The sequence below is a fragment of the Ornithorhynchus anatinus genome, chromosome 5, assembly GCF_004115215.2.
Source record: "Ornithorhynchus anatinus isolate Pmale09 chromosome 5, mOrnAna1.pri.v4, whole genome shotgun sequence".
Lineage (NCBI taxonomy): Eukaryota > Metazoa > Chordata > Mammalia > Monotremata > Ornithorhynchidae > Ornithorhynchus > Ornithorhynchus anatinus.
Window position 1 is genome coordinate 7,914,073 of NC_041732.1, and position 17,061 is coordinate 7,931,133.

General features: G+C 45.3%; 1 protein-coding gene and 2 non-coding genes across 4 annotated transcripts in view; all 3 read left to right on the top strand.

Annotated features, from left to right (window-relative positions):
- Positions 1 to 17,061, top strand: part of PIAS1 (protein inhibitor of activated STAT 1) — a 170,145-nt gene that overhangs the window by 22,873 nt on the left and 130,211 nt on the right. For both annotated transcript variants that reach the window (XM_001516057.5, XM_029064897.2), the window contains exon 2: positions 12,560 to 12,631. In XM_001516057.5, the coding sequence (XP_001516107.3) occupies positions 12,608 to 12,631 (24 nt within the window). In that variant the 5' untranslated portion in view covers positions 12,560 to 12,607. The remainder of the gene's footprint in view (positions 1 to 12,559; positions 12,632 to 17,061) is intronic.
- On the top strand, positions 461 to 598 carry LOC114812331. Its single transcript, XR_003759987.1, has one exon. It is a non-coding gene; the product is annotated as a small nucleolar RNA SNORA7 (small nucleolar RNA).
- On the top strand, positions 4,232 to 4,369 carry LOC114812641. The gene has a single exon (XR_003760292.1). It is a non-coding gene; the product is annotated as a small nucleolar RNA SNORA7 (small nucleolar RNA).

Below are 17,061 nucleotides of genomic sequence, written 5' to 3' on the forward strand. Positions count from 1 at the left end.
GGACACTTTTTCTATTTAAAAATGCAAATAGAAGAAGGAGGAGGAGAGGAGGAGGAGAAGGATGAAGAACAAGAAACAGTAATAGTACAAGCAGAAGTAGTAATAGAAGTTGGAGTAGGAGTCAAAGAACTAGTAGCTTTCCACTAGTGGCTTAGTGGAAAGAGCCCGGGCTTGGGAGTCAGAGGCTGTGGGTTCTAATCCTGGCTCCTCCACCTGTCAGCTGCGTGACTCTGGGCAAGTCAGTTCACTTCTCTGGGCCTCAGTTCCCTCATCTGGAAATGGGGATGAAGACTGTGAGCCCCACGTGGGACAACCTGATTAAGCTTGTAGCTACTCCAGTGCTTAGAACGGTGCTTGACACGTCGTAAGCGCTTAACAAATACCATTATTATTATTATAATAATGTTGGTATTTGTTACTAACATTACCACTACATTATTACTAACAATAATAGTAGTTACACCTCTCAGGGTCGCACCTGGGGAGTTCCCGGTACTCCACCAGTCTTGACTCCGGGAGGGAGAGTCAAGCAGAGGCCTACCCATTCCATTCCTAGCTTGGGCAGCGGCTAGCGAGTGGAAGGCCATCTGCCACAAGTCAAAACTCACCCGTGCTGGGCAGCGGCGGCACGGGAGGGAGTCGACGGTGGAGACTCTATTGCATTTGTTCTTGTCTGTCCGTCTCCCCCGATTAGACTGTACGCCCGTCAAAGGGCAGGGACTGTCTCTATCTGTTACCGATTTGTACATTCCAAGCGCTTAGTACAGTGCTCTGCACATAGTAAGCGCTCAATAAATACTATTAAATGAATGAATGAATGGTAAACCACTTTCAGATTTTTTACCAAAACTCTATGGATCCGCTACGGGAACGACTGCGGATGGAGGTGGGGCGTTCTGGGAGGGACGTATCCATGGCGTCGCTATGGGTCGGAAACGCCTAGACGGCGTAAGACAGCAACGACAATCGTAGTTGAGATGGCGGGAGTATTAGGAGGGGGAGGAGGACTTGTAGTCGAAGAAGAAATAGCAGCAGAAGTAATAGCAGAGGTGGGCAGGGAACGTCCTGCTAATTCTGTTGTATTGAACGCTGCCAAGTACTTAGCACAGTGCTTGGCACATACTAAGTGCTCAATAAATAGCACTGATCGATTAGTAGTAATACAAGTAGTAGTCGTCGTAGAACGCATAGTGTTAGTAGGCGATATTTTTTCGTGTACCTACCGACTGCAATGCACTGTGCTACGCATTCTGGGAAGTCTCTGCATTGTCTGGCTGCAGCCACAGGCCTTCCAAATCATGAGTTATGAGCTGTACTTCGGTTTTTCCCCCCTGGTAATAGAGCCGAATGGCTTGCATGCTTCATAAACCTGGAGAATAGACTCCCAAGTCTAAATAAAATCCCCAATCTTTCAGTTTGCCGTGCTCCTCCATTATAGAGAAATGTCTACTGGGGTGTACTGGATATGGATTTTAGGGTTTTATTTTTATCCATTAATCTTCAGCATGAAATTGATCATGGGCGGTAAAAAACAGACATTCCCTTTTGTGGGATTTTTTTGTCCCGATAATTCAGAATTTAGCCACCACATGACTAGAGGTCTGGGATGTTTTATTTAAGTAGTAGTAGTAAAGGATATTTACTGAGCACCTACTGAGTGTACAGTGCACTGCACTAAGTGCTTGGGAAAGTACATCGACTTCAGAGACCTGAATGTTTACAACTCTCCCTGACTTTTTGAGTTCTCTATCCTATTTTCAATCCCAGTTCCCTCTCCATAGCGGTAGGGGTGTGGTAACAGGAAAAGACTGGAGCTAATGATTGTAAGGAGACAGGAAGGCTTGGAATTTCACACATTCTTCTCTCTCCTGGAACTCTTTGGCCCAGAAGAACTGACTGTCACAGTGGATACTTTTTTTCCCTTTAAAGATACAAATCTTCACAAAAGCTCTTATGAAAATTCATAGCAGTTCCCAATTTACAGGAGGGCAAACTGAGGGATGGTCATTCAGAAGGACTCCTTAATATAGAAGTCACTAAGATCAAGAGTGTGAGTAAAACTTGCATTTCCTTAAAAACTTCCAATTTTTTTAATGGTATTTGTTAAGTACTTATTATATGCCAGGCACTGAGCTAAGCACTGGAGTAGATACCAGCTAATGTGGGCAGGGAATGTGTTTGTTTATTGCTACAGTGTTCTCTTCCAAGTGCTTAATACAGTGCTCTGCACACAGTAAGCGCTCGATAAACACGATTGAACGAACTATGAATGAAAGGTTGGACACAGTCCCTGTCCCCCGCAGGGCTGACAGTCTTAATCCCTATTTTACAGATGAGGTAACTGAGGCACAGAGTAGTTAGATCAATAAATCAGCCTTATTTATTGAGCACTTACCGTGTGCCGAACACTGTACTAAGCGCTTGGGAGAGTACACTACAACAATATAACAGACACATTCCCTGCCCACAATGAACTTACATTCTAGAAGGAGAGACAGGCATTAATATAAATAGATAAGTCAAAGGGCAGGGACTGTATCTGTTACCGATTTGTACATTCCAAGTGCTTAGTACAATGCTCTGCACATAGTAAGCGCTCAATAAATACCATTGAATGAATAAATGCTGTGGGGCTGGGAGGGGGGATGAATAAAGGGAGCAAGTCAGGGAAAGACATAGAGAGTGGAAGAAAAAGAAAAGAGGGCTTCGTCAGGGAAGACCTCTTGGAGGAGATGTGCCTTCAATAAGGCTTTGAAGGAGGGGAGAGTAATTGTGTGTCAGATATGAAGAAGGAGGAGGTTCTAGGCCAGAGGCAGGACATGGGCAAGAGGTCAGTGGTGAGATAGACGAGATTGAGGTACAGTGAGTAGGTTGGAATTAGAGGAGCAAAGTGTGCGGGCTGGGTTGTAGTAGGAGAGTAGCTAGGAGAGGTAGGAGGAGACAAAGTGATGGAGTGCTTTAAAGCAGATGGTAAAGAGTTTCTGTTTGCAGAACTGGAGGTTCTTGATGAGTGGAGAAACATGGCCTGAAGGTTTTTGTAGAAAAATGAACTGGGCAGCGGAGCGAAGTATGGGCTGGAGTGAGGAGAGATAGGAGTCAGGAAGGTCAGCAAGGAGGCTAATTCAGTAATCAAGGCCTGATAGAATAAATGTCTCGCCCAAGGTCACACAGCCGACAAGTGGCATAGCTGAGATTAGAATCCAGGTCCTCGAGAAGCAGCCTAGTGGCAAGAGCGTGGCTTTGGGAGACGGAGGTAGTGGGTTCTAATCCCGACTCTGCCGCTTATCTGCTGTGTGACCTTGGGCAAGTCACTTCACTTCTCTGGGCCTCAGTTCCCTCACCTGTAAAATGGGGATTAAGACCGTGAGTCCCATGAGGGACAGGGACTATAACCAATCTGATTACCTTGTATCTACCCCAGCACTTGACAAATAGTAAGCACTTAACAATACCTTTATTATTATTATTATTGTTCTGACTCCCATGCCTGTGCTCTAGCCACTAGGATCCGCTGCTTCACCTGCCCATCCACTTCTGCATCAAAAAGAAACTCTTTACCACCTGCTTTAAGGCACTCAATCACCTCATCCCCTCCTACCTTACCTCACTGACTTCCTACGGCAACCCAGCCTGCCCACTTCACTCCTCTAAAGCCAACCTTTACCTCCATTTCATTCCCACATCCTGCTCTGGCCTGGAACTCCCTCCCTCTTTGTATCTGACAGACCACCACTCTATCCACCTTCAAAGCCATCCCCAAATCACATCTCTTCTGAGAGGCCTTCCTCGACTACATCCTCATTCCCCCAACTCGCCCGGAGTTTAGTACAGTGCTTCACACATAGTAAGCACTAAACAAATATCACAGTTAATAATAATAATCCTTATACCCTCTATTTCCCCAAATTTTATTTATTTCAATGTCTGCCTTCCCCTCTGAACTGGAAATTCCTTGTGGACAGGGATTATGTTTACCGACTCTCTTGTAGTGTACTTTCCCAAGTGCTTAGTACAGTGCTCTGCACGCAGTAAAAGATCAATAAATACCACTGATTGATTGATTTCCTTGATTCTCCTTCCCACTCTTGGACTGCCTCTTTTAAGGTCACATTGCTCCAGAGTTAACTGGGCATTTTCCTAGTAGCCAGGGCCAACTTCAGACCTTTTGGTTTCCTTGAGGCAGGAAAAAATCTTCCCTTTCCCCTCTTTTGGGGGGCAATCACTATGTTATCCCATCTCAGGGTCACACCTGGAGAGTTTCCAGTCCTCTACCAGTCTCGGCTACAGGAGGGAGAATCAAGCAGAGGCCTACCCTTTCCATTCCTAGCTCGGGCAGTAGCTAGAGCGTGGAAGGCAATCTGCTACAAGTCAAAACTCACCTGTACTGGGCAGCAGCGGCATGGGAGAGAGTTACGGGTGGAGACTCAAGTTTACCGCTTGCAAGGAGGCAGTGGTTAACCACTTCTGTATTTGCACCAAGAAAATTCTATGGATCCACTACCAGAACGATTGCAGATGGAGGTGGGGCATCCTGGGGGAGATGTGTCCATGGCGTCGCTCTGGGTCGGAGATGCCTTGACGGCATAAGACGAGACACGATGTTAAGCATTGCGAGCATGCGGTGTAACACAAAGACATCATCTGGCAGTCTATTCGAACCCCCAAACCTAGAGTGTTTCTCTGAGGAATCCCCTGACACTACTCTCCAACCTCCCACCTCCCTTCTCAAGTTCCACTGCCTCCTCTTCCTTCTACATCCCTTTAAACTCAGGGCCCGCTCCTGACGAGGGCTGGGTTCTTTAAATTTTTAACTTTTGACTCCCCCCTAGGCTGAAAGTTCGTTGTGGGCAGGGAATGTCTCTACCGACTCTGTTATATTGCACTTTCCCAAGTGCTTAGTTCAGTGCAGTGCAGTGAAGATCTAATTAAAAACCATGAATGATTGATTGACCTGCCACCAGGGATGTCAAGAAGCGTCAATCCCTATAATAATAATAATGGTATTTGGTAAGGCATTTACTATGTGCCAGGCGCTGTACTAACCAGTGGGGTGCATACAAGCAAATCAGATTGGACACAGTCCCTATCCCAAGTGGGCTCACAGTCTCAATCGGCATTTTACAAATGAGGTAACTGAGGCGCAGAGAGGTGAAGTGACTTGCCTGAGGTCACACAGCGGACACAAAGCAGAGCCAGAATTAGAACCCAGGTCTTTCTGACTCCCAGGCCCATGCTCTACCCACTAGACTACGGTGCTCTCTCTAGAAGTCCCAGCTGATTCCCCCAATACCTTGGAAGTTTCATTCATTCATTCATTCAATAGTATTTATTGAGCGCTTACTATGCATTCATTCATTCAATAGTATTTATTGAGCGCTTACTATGTGCAGAGCACTGTACTAAGCGCTTGGGATGAACAAGTCGGCAACAGATAGAGACAGTCCCTGCCGTTTGACGGGCTTACAGTCTAATCGGGGGAGACGGACAGACGAGAACAATGGCACTAAACAGCGTCAAGGGGAAGAACATCTCGTAAAAACCGATGGCAACTAAATAGAATCAAGGCGATGTACAATTCATTAACAAAATAAATAGGGTAACGAAAATATATACAGTTGAGCGGACGAGTACGGTGCTGTGGGGATGGGAAGGGAGAGGTGGAGGAGCAGAGGGAAAAGGGGAAAATGAGGCTTTAGCTGCGGAGAGGTAAAGGGGGGATGGCAGAGGGAGTAGAGGGGGAAGAGGAGCTCAGTCTGGGAACGCCTCTAGGAGGAGGTGATTTTTAAGTAAGGTTTTGAAGAGGGAAAGAGAATCAGTTTGGCGGAGGTGAGGAGGGAGGGCGTTCCACGACCGGGGGAGGACGTGACCCAGGGGTCGACGGCAGGATAGGCGAGACCGAGGGACGGCAAGGAGGTGGGCGGCAGAGGAGCGGAGCGTGCGGGGTGGGCGGTAGAAAGAGAGAAGGGAGGAGAGGTAGGAAGGGGCAAGGTGATGGAGAGCCTTGAAGCCTAGAGTGAGGAGTTTTTGTTTGGAGCGGAGGTCGATGGGCAACCACTGGAGTTGTTTAAGAAGGGGAGTGACAGGCCCAGATCGTTTCTGCAGGAAGATGAGCCGGGCAGCGGAGTGAAGAATAGACCGGAGCGGGGCGAGAGAGGAGGAAGGGAGGTCAGAGAGAAGGCTGACAAGTTTGCCCTATCTACTTGTCAGACCCAGCTCTTAGATACATCTCAGAGAAGCAGCGTGACTTAGTGGAAAGAGCACGGGCTTGGGAGTCAGAGGTCGTGGGTTCTAATCCCGGCTCCGCCACTTGTCTGCTGTGCGCAAGTCACTTCACTTCTCTGTGCCTCAGTTACCTCGTCTGTAAAAATGGGGATTAAAAAATGCGAGCCCCACATGGGACAACCTGATGACCCTGTATCTACCCCAGCGCTTAGAACAGCGCTCTGCACATAGTAAGCGCTTAACAAATACCATAATTATTATCTCCGTAAATTATTTAACTTAAAGTCTCTCTCCCCCTCTAGACAGTAAGCTTCTTGAGGGCATGGAACATGTTTACCAACTCTGTCCTCTTTTGCTCTCCTAAGTGCTTAGGTCAGCACTGCATGTACTAAACACTCAAAAAAAATACCACTAATTGATTGAAGAAAAGGAGAGAGAGAAAGATTCTTCTGGTTAATATTACAAATGACAGTTCTGCTTTCTGACTAGCGTAGCAAATCAGTTTACTATTGCACATTATTTCCGTTAGATCCCACAGGACTGGGCTAAACTCCATGTTGGCTTCAGCCAGAATCCAAGGGGTATTTCAGTTCATTTTTCATGCCCTTCCCAGGATTGTTAGCCATCCAACATCCTCCTAGTTACCTAGGCCTCTAATTTTCATTAACTCTGAGTCTGCATCTTGGGCATGTATTTTAAGCTCCATTTGCCACTGGACAGGACTGCTATCGTTACGGCTTTCAATTTCATCCTTTTAAGTTTCTTCTTGGTTTAATTCTCTATGTTATAAAAGGGAATAATAAAGTAATGATAAAATTACATCTAGTCACAAAGCACTGTGAAACTGGCATGGTGTTGTAAAAAGTTGGAAAAGATCCAGCTAGCAAAGGAAATAATAATAATAATGATGATGGTATTTAAGAGCTTACTATGTGCCAAGCACTGTTCTAAGCGTTGGAGTAGGTACAAGGTAATCAGGTTGTCCCACGTTGGGCTCAAAGTCTCAATCCCCTTTTTACAGATGAGGTAACTGAGGTACAGAGAAGTTTAGTGACTTGACCAAGGTCACACAGCAGACATGTGGCAGAGGCAGGATTAGAACCCCCCATCCTCTGACTTCCAAGCCCGGGTTCTTTCCACTAAGCCACACTGTGGACAGGGAAGGTGTGTCTCTTGCTTCTGCAGACTTTCCCAAGCACTAAATTCAGCGCGCTGCACCCAGACCCTCAGTAAATACCAATATTATTAAACACACCTTTTTAACCCCACCTCCTGTTCACCTTTCTCCTGACCGCAAGGTCTGGAGATATCAAAAGTGTTGGAAGAGGCAAGAAACCAGGTAGTGCGGGAAGCTTGATTCAGGAAAAATAAATAAATGGGGACATGGACTGTGTCCATCTAACTAGCTTATATCTACCCCGGCACTTAGTACAGTGCCTGGCACACAGTAAGTTTTTAACAAATACCATTTTTTAAAAAAACCATGTGAAATAGTGATATGCTTCTTTTTGCAGCTCCAGTTTTCCATTTGGGAACCAGAGGGTCTGAAAGGATCCTGGTTAATGATGAACTGATTTCTTCTATGTATTTGGATTTGAGTTCCTTGAGTGCAAAAGCAGTAGAAGCTGAAGAAGGGTCCCTCAGCTCACTTGAGGGGATAAGGCGACAAAATCGGAGTTAATGGCCCAAATTGAATGGGTCCATTTTCTTGGCCGATTTGATGAGCTGCCTTTGCTGTGGAGAGCCTTCTGTTTGGAAAAGTTGTGTTACAGGTTAGAACTGAGGTGTCTGACCGAGTTATGCAAGGAAGCTTGCAGGTGGCCTTGACTCAAGTACCTTTGGGAGCACCTACACGTTATTAAAGGAGAAGGAAATTTAAACAACAAATAAAAAAATGGCTAATTGCTCTACATGTTACTGCAGTTCTGATGCAATAGTGATTTGTCAGCAAACAGGTTCCTTGAGGAATCAGTTGGTCTGCTATACAATGCACAATAATAATAATCATTTCGGTATTTGTTAAGCGTTTACTGTGTGCCAGCCACTGTACTAAGCGCTAGGGTGGATACAGGCTGATCGGGTTGGACACAGTCCCTGTCCCTCATGGGGCCCACAGTTTCCATCCCCATTTTACAATGAGGTAACTGAGGCACAGAGAAGTGAAGTGACTTTCCCAGTGCCTCACTGCAGACAGGTGGCGGAGAGGGTTTAGAACCCATGACCTTCTGACTCCCAGGCCCGTGCTCTATCCCCTACACCACGTTGCACGTGATACAAGCCTAACAAATAGTGATACCAAAAATATTTAAATTATTTTAAAGCTTGGATTATAATTCACAAAGGCAGAGAAAATGAACCCCTGCTTCCTCTTGTATTCAGATGTCAAGATATTGCAAGGGTTTGAGAACTGTGTGACATATTCTTACACGCATAGTGCTTAAGCATAACGGAATGAATTAACTGGGGAGTTGGAATTTGCTTATCTGACATGGAAGACAATCAGAAAAGTTTGCTGCCTCCACAATATCCGCATTCCTCCCCTGACTAAGAAATGAACCTAAAATTAATTGAGCATAAGACTTCCCTAATGCTAATCTGCTGTTCTCTTTACGGAACCCCAAATGCATTTATTAGTGCCAAAAGAGAGAAATAACATATATAGTGAATCTTGTTTTTCAGGCAGACTAATAGATAAAGGTGGAATACATTGACCTCAGTGGCAATTTGTTCCATTAATGGCACACCGCTTGTCATGGCGAGGAGGGATATTCTTTAATTTAATTCTGTGTTTAACACTGAATTTTTTTTTTCCTGCATTCATTGTGAAACACGTTACAAATTTCTTCAAAATTACAGACGCTCTTGTCTTCCACTTTTGCCGGCTTTTTAGTTTATTCACTTCTAATAGAAGATCCGAATGTACACATAAAATGAGAATGGGACACGAATCTCGTAATTTGGAGACCTAAGGGCCAACTTGTCATTTTGAGCACGGGGGCTAAAAGGAGACGAGGAGTCGGAAGGGAAGGGATTCAGAGAGTCGACAGGGCAGGAGGCTGCCATTTGAGGGATTTTCAGCCCCGAGGTGAAACCCTCAGGTCTTGTCAGAACCCCGGAGCGAGCAAGTCTTGGGGGCCAACTCTAAAGATTATAGGGGTGATGACCCCCATCGTCTTTGTGCTTGAAGAAGAGTGAGGCTTGGTAGCTAAATTATTTTTTATGAACCCTACGAGAACCCTAGAAGAACGCAGAAACCGCTAGTTCTATGAGGACATAAACAATCAGAACTTGTCCTGATGGAGCACAATTCCTCTGAATGATTTACAGACCTAGTTCTCTTATTAATTAATGGCATTTACCAAGCACTTACTATGTGCAGAGCATATTACTAAGCGCTTGGGAGAATGCCACAGAACAACAGAATTTGCACACATTCCTTGTTCATCATGAGTTTACAGAAACTAAAATCTTGTAACTTTTTGTAACTTTTTTTTTTATGGTATTTGTTAAGTGCTTACTATGTGCCAGACAGTGTTCTAAGCGCTTGGGTAGATGCAAGGTAATCAGGTTGGACACAGTTCCTGTCCCACATGGGGCTTACTGTGCTAAACCCTATTTTACAGATGAGGTAACTGAGGCTCACCCAGAGAAATGAGATAACTTGCCCAAGGTCACACAGCAAACAAGTGCCAGAGGAGGGATTAGAAACCTTGTCCTTCTGACTCCCAGGCCCATGCTCTCTCCATTAGGCCATGCTGCTTCACATCTTTACAATAGGAATAGGCATTGGTTAATAAATGCCATTAAAAAAAATCAGAGTTGCATTTTTTAATAGTATTTGTTAAGTGCTTACTATGTGCCAGGCACTGTTCTAAGCGCTGGAGTAGATACAAGCTAATCAGGTTGGACACCGTCCATGTCCCACATGGGGCTAACAGTCTTAATCCTCATTTTACAGATGAGGTAACTGAGGCACAGAGAGGTTAAGTGACTTGCCTGAGGACACACAGCAGACAAGTGACAGAGCCAGGATTAGAACACAGGTCTTTCTGACTCCCAGGCCCAGCTTCTATCCATTAGGCCACCCTGCTTCTAATATGTCACCTACCCTCTTTACTCAGAGGGCTATTTTCTGGGAATGCTATTTGAAGCATCTTCCCGGAGCTCAGAATTAAACACAGTCTACTTTCCTCTTTTTAAATACTTAAGCTGGCTGTTGGTTCAAGTCTTGGCAAAGCTATATCATTTAAAATTTAAAAAATTATTCATACATGATCACAAATATGATCTTTAATCATAATAATTTATTTTTTATGGTATTGGTAATGTAATCTAACACTGTTCTAAGCACTGGGGTAGGTATAGGTGAATTAGGTTGGATACAGTCTCTCTCCTGCATGGGTCTTTCAGTCTAAGTAGGAGGGAGAGCAGGAGACCCGAGGACCAGAGAAGAGGAGTGATTTGCCCTAGGTCACACAGCAGATAAGTGGTGGAGCCGGGATTAAAACCCAGGTCCTCCGACTCCCAGGCCCTTGCTCTTTCCACTAGTCCACGCTGCTTCTCTTTGAGGAGAAAAAGCGGAAAGAGCACGGGCTTGGGAGCCTGAGGCCGTGGGTTCTAATTCCGGCTCTTCCACTTGTCGGCTGTGGGACTCTGGGCAAGTCACTTCACTTCTCTGGGCCTCAGTTACCTCATCTGTAAAATGGGGATGAAGACTGGGAGCCCCACGTGGGACAACCTGATTATCCTGTATCTACCCCAGTGCTTAGAACAGTGCTTGGCACATAGTAAGCGCTTAACAAACATCATTATTATTATTATTTGATGCAGAGCTCCATTACTTGATTTTTCTGGCATCCACTTTTCAATTTCTTCGGAGACCTCTGTTTAGCGATCTCACGGTGCCCCTTTGAGTGCTTTTATTCTACAGATCTAGTTTCACTGGACAGATTTTTTCTCCCCAGGCAATGAATTAGGCAGCTAAATGAAATACAAACGCTTCTCACCTTTACAAGTAGTGAGTAGTACAGAAAAAGAGCAGCATGGCGTAGAGGATAGAGCACGGGTCTGGGAGTCAGAAGGTCATGAGTTCTAATCCAGACTAAGCACTTGTCTGCCTCAGTGCTTAGAATAGTGCCAGCGCACAATGTCTGGCATATAGTTAAGTGCTTAACAAATACTATTTTTAGTATTGTGGTCTTGGGCAAGCCACTTCACTTCTCTGTGCCTCAGTTACCTCATCTGTAAAATGAGGATGAAAACCGGGAGCCCTGTGTGGGACAGGGACTTTGTCCAACCCGATTTCTTGTACCCACCCCAGCACTTAGTACAGTGCCTGGCACTTAGTAAGCACTTCACAAATACCATAATAATAATAAAATAAGTAATCTTATTATCACAGTCTAATTTTTCCCCCTTTGAACTGTAAGAGGTGAATCTTACTACCTTGAGCTAAGTTTTCAGGATACAACAGAATGTTTTTTGTAAAACAGAATAAGGTGAAACATAAAGTTCAAAAAGAACTATTTCTAATTTCCTGGGTAGGGCCATCTAATCTTCTAGAACTGAGTGTACTTTTTATTCTAGAGCACGGGGTCACATTCCTGACGGACACAACATTAACGAAAACCTGTTATGGTTTGCGTATCTTAATAATTGTGATATTTAAGTGCTTACTTTATGCCAAATGCTGGGGTAGATAGAGAAGGATGGGGTCCCACATGGGGCTCACAGAGTATGTAGGAGGGAGAAGGGGATTGAATTTTGCAGATGAGGGAACTGAGGCACTGAAAAGCAAAGTGACTTGTCCAAGGTCACACAGCAGACGCAAGTGGCGGAGACGGAATTAAAATTCAGGTCCTCTGATTCCCAGGCCCATGCTCTTTCCACTAAGCCACGCTACTTCTCAAAAATGAAAATCACGTCAACTGTCAATTTTAAGTAATTCCTTCTTTAAAGTCTGATGGTTGAGAACAGAAAAATAATTCATGTCTTGAAGGTTCACGGTTCCCCACACCTCTTTAGGTGTGGCTCATTTCATGACTCTGTAAATCAACTTATCAGTCAATTAAGAGTATTTATAGAACACTTATTATGTGAAGCCCGTCGCTGAGCAGGGATTGTCTCTATCTGTTGCCGAATTGTACATTCCAAGTGCTTAGTGCAATGCTCTGCACACAGAAAGCGCTCAATAAATACGATTGAATTTATGAATGAGTGAATGCAGAACGTCATACCGAGCGCTTGGAGAGAACAGATGAACAGAGTTGACAGACACATTCCCTGCTTAACTTGCTGATTACTCTTCTCTTTTTCTTTCCCTTGTTTTTTTTCCAAGTGATATCCTTTCTCTTCCCACATTTAAAGAAGACAAAGGAGAAGAGAGATGGAGCCTCATTTAAGGAGCAAGGTACCTATTCATTCAATTTTATAACATTGAGTCTGGGGTTCATTTGCTCCCTTTTGGATACCGATATGTTACTGAACACCTTTTTGTCCAAAATTTTTATTTCAAATGTCCAGCCTGGCTTTGCCAAGTCTCCGCCCATCAAATGAGTTATTTTGATTGACTGATTTCTAGTATTTGTTAAGCATTTACTTTGTACTAAGCGCTGGGGTACGTACAAGCTAATCTAGTAGGACACAGTCCATGTTCCACATAGGGTTGACAGTCTTACTTTCCATTTTACAGATGAGGGGACTGAGGCTGACAGGTGATGGAGCCGGTATTAGAACCCAGGTCCTCTGACCCCAGAGAAGCAGCGTGGCTCAGTGGAAAGAGCACGGGCTTTGGAGTCAGAGGTCATGGGTTTGAATCCCAGCTCGGCCACTTGTCAGCTGTGTGACTTTGGGCAAGTCACTTAACTTCTCTGTGCCTCAGTTACCTCATCTGTAAAATGGGGATTAAGACTGTGAGCCCCACGTGGGACAACCTGATTCCCCTGTGTCTACCCCAGTGCTTAGAACAGTGCTCGGCACAAAGTAAGCGCTTAACAAATACCAACATTATTATTATTATTATTATTATTACTCCCAGGCCTGCGCTCTTTCCACTAGGCCACGCCGCTTCTCTATTTCTTGAGCACTTGCTGTGGGCAAAACATGGTACAAAGCGTTTGGGAGAGTACAGTAAAAAAAGAGCAGGTAGACGAGATTACTGATTAGAGGGGGAGATGGACATTAAAATAAATTGCAGGTAGATATGTACGTAAGTGATGTCGGGGTGGGGTGAAAATCCAAGTGCTTAAGAAGTACAGATTCAGGTACACAGGTGTTGCAGAAGGGAGGGTAAATAGTGAGGGATTAGTCAGGGAGGGCTTCTTGGAGGAGGTTCTTGGTACTTGAGGTAATAGGGAACTGGGAGGGGAATATAGAGGCTCTGGAGTAAATTAGGGATTGTCAGAGATTCCCAGGGAGTCATTTTTTTAGGTTCAGCAGATTTCTGAAAAAGGTTCCATAAGACATCATGTGCCGTGCATGGAATAATAGTGGTATTTAAGTGCTTAAACTCTGTGCCAAGCACTCTACTAAGCACTGGGTAGATGCATGATCATCAGGCCTCATGGAATCCTCATTTTGCTGATGAGGGAACTCAGGTCCAGAAAAGTTGTGCCACTTTAGGCCACGCTGCTTCTCTGACATAGGTCTTTTACTTCCAGATTGGCCAGTTGAAAAGACATTATTAATAACTATAGTATTTAAGCGCTTACTAAGTGCCAGGCACTGTTCTAAGCACTGGGTTGAATGTAAGCAAATCAGGTTGGACACAGTTCCTGTCCTGTGTGAGGCTCACAGTTTCGATCCCCATTTTACAGATGAGGGAACTCAGGCCCAGAGAACTACAGTGACTAGCCCAAGGTCACACAGCCGACAAGTGGCACGGCCAGGATTAGAACCCATGACCTTCTGACTCCCAAGCCCGTGCTCTATCCGCTATGCCGTGCTGCTTCCCCGATATTATCCTCATTATTATTATTGTACTGGTTAAGTGCTTACTATGTGCTAGACACTGTGCTAAGCCTTTGGGGAGATACAATTCAATCAGATCAGGCACAATCCTTCTCCCACATGGGGCTTCCAGTTTAAGGGGGAGGTAGAATGGATATTGAATCCCCATTTTTCAGATGAGGAAATTGAGGCACAGGAAAATAAAGTGACTTCACCAAAGGATAATAATAGTGTTGGTTTTAGTTAAGTGCTTACTATGTGCAGAACACTGTTCTAAGCGCTGGGGGAGATACAGGGTCAACAGGTTGTCCCACGTGAGGCTCACAGTCTTCATCCCCATTTTACAGATGAGGGAACTGAGGCAGAGAGAAGTGAAGTGACTTGCCCACAGTCACACAGCAGTCAAGTGGCAGAGTCGGGATTTGAACCCATGACCTCTGACTCCCAAGCCCGGGCTCTTGCCACTGAGGATAGCAGTGAAGCCAGGATTAGAACCCAGGTCCGCTGACTTCTCGTCCTGTGCTCTTTCCAGTAGGCCACGCTATTCCACTGGGAGATGAAACACACAGAGGCACATCCAGGGGAATGAAAGAGAACAGACACGGAGACACAGATGGACGGGAAAGGCCAAAAGCCAACCCAGACTTTGTTTTGGCTCTTTCTCCCCAACTCTCTAGCGTAGGCCGCACCCCTTCGCGTAGCGCTTGGCGAGAGGCGGGGAGGAAGGAAAAGGGAGGATGGAGAGAAGTAGTCTCAGCCTGCATTTTTGAGCACAACTGCCTGGGTTGACATCTGAACACAGGGCTCTTTGCTTCTTAGTCCTAAAAATGGCCCCGGAGCCTCATCTTGGTTCCTAGGCAAAATAACTAAATATTGTCCCCCTACCACCAGACTGTAGGCAGGGACTGTGTATGTTTACCCTATTTATTTTGTTAATGAAATGTACATCGCCTCGATTCTATTTAGTTGCCATTGTTTTTACGAGACGTTTCTTCCCCCTGACTCTATTTATCGCCATCGTTCTCGTCTGTCCGTCTCCCCCGATCAGACCGTAAGCCCGTCAAACGGCAGGGACCGTCTCTATCTGTTGCCGACTTGTTCATTCCAAGCGCTTAGTACAGTGCTCTGCACATAGTAAGCGCTCAATAAATACTAATGAATGAATATTGATATATCATACTCTCCCAAGAGTACTGCACAGGGCTCTGCCCACAGTAAGCGCTCAATAAATACGATTGAATGAATATGAAACTTCCTAGAATAGTTGTGGTATTTGTTAAGCTCTTATTATGTGTCGAGCACTGTACTAAGCAATGGGGTAGAGAAACAGCAGGGTTAAGTGGATAGAGCACAGGCCTGGGAGTCAGAAGGAATTGGGTTTTTATTCCAAGCTCTGCCACTTGTCTGCTGTGTGACCGTGGGCAAGCCACTTCACTTCTCTGAGCCTCTGTTACCTCATCTGTAAAATGGAGATTGACTGTGAGCCCGTGTGGGACATGGACAGTGTACAAACTGAATACCCTGTAGCAACCCCAGCGCTTAGAACAGTGCCCGGCACATAGTAAGCACTTAACGAATACTATAAGAAGAAGAAGAAGAGATTAAGATTGTGAGCCCTCTGTGGGACTCTGGAAGAAAGGGTGATTTTCCCGTCTACCACCAAGCTGCTGTGGCCTCTGTGTCCCTTGTGCATGAAATTTGATATGATGAATAATAATAATAATAATAATTGTGGTATTTGTTTAGTGCTTACTACGTGCCAAGCATCGTACGAGCAACAGCGTGGCCTAGGGATAGAGCTCAGGTCTGGGAGTCAGAAAGACCTGGGTTTTAATCCTGGCTCCTCCACTCGTCTGTATTTTTTTTGTCCTCGGGCATGTCGCTTCACTTCTCTGGGCCTCAGTTACCTCATCTGTAAAATGGGGATTAAGACTGTGAGCCCCGTATGGGACAGGGACTGTGTCCAATTTGATTACCTTGAACCTACCCCACTGCTTAGTAAAGTGCCTGGCACATAGTAAGCGTTTAATAAATACCACAGTTATTATTATTGTTATTACTACTAAGTACAGGGGTAGATATAAGATCATCAGGTCTCGCCCCCATTTAAAAACCTTATTGAAGGCACATCTCCTCCAAGAAGCCTTCCCTGACTAAGTCCTCCTCTCCTCTTCTCCCATTCCCTTCTACGTCGCTCTTACTTGCTCCTTCATTCATCCTCCCTCCCATCCTCATAGCAGATATATATAGATATAGTTTTTTTATATATCTGCAATTAAATAATTCATTTATCTATTTATATTAATGCCTGTCTCCCCCTCTAGACTGTGAGCTCGTTGTGGGCAGGAATGTGTCCGTTGTTATATTGTACTCTCCCAAATGCTTAGTACAGTGCTTTGCACACAGTAAGCGCTCAATAAATCCAGTTGAATACCTGAATGAATCAGGTCCCACACGGGACTCCCAGGCTAAATAGGAGAGAGAACAGGTATTGATCCCCTACTTCGTCGATGAGGGAACTGAGGCACAGAGAAGTGAAGCGACTTGCCCAAGGCCGCCCAGCAGGTACGTGGCAGAGCTGGGATTAGAACTCAGGGCCTCTGACTCCCAGGGCCCCGGGCTAATTCCACTAGGCCAGGCTGGGTTGCAGCAGCCGCAGTGACAGCAATAGCAGAAAACCCATCACGAAGTTCAATAGCTGCGCCGTGAAAAGTAGGAAGAGAAAATACAGCCGCAACTGCTGCTGTCAGCCGTTCGTTTCCCGGAATTCTCATCTCTGCCATCAGTTGGGAACTCCACACCGGACGGTTGGGGCAGGAACTCTGGGGAATCAGCATTTTCAGTGGCTGTGGGGGGTGTCAACCCCTGGAGCTTCTCATCTTTCATTCATTT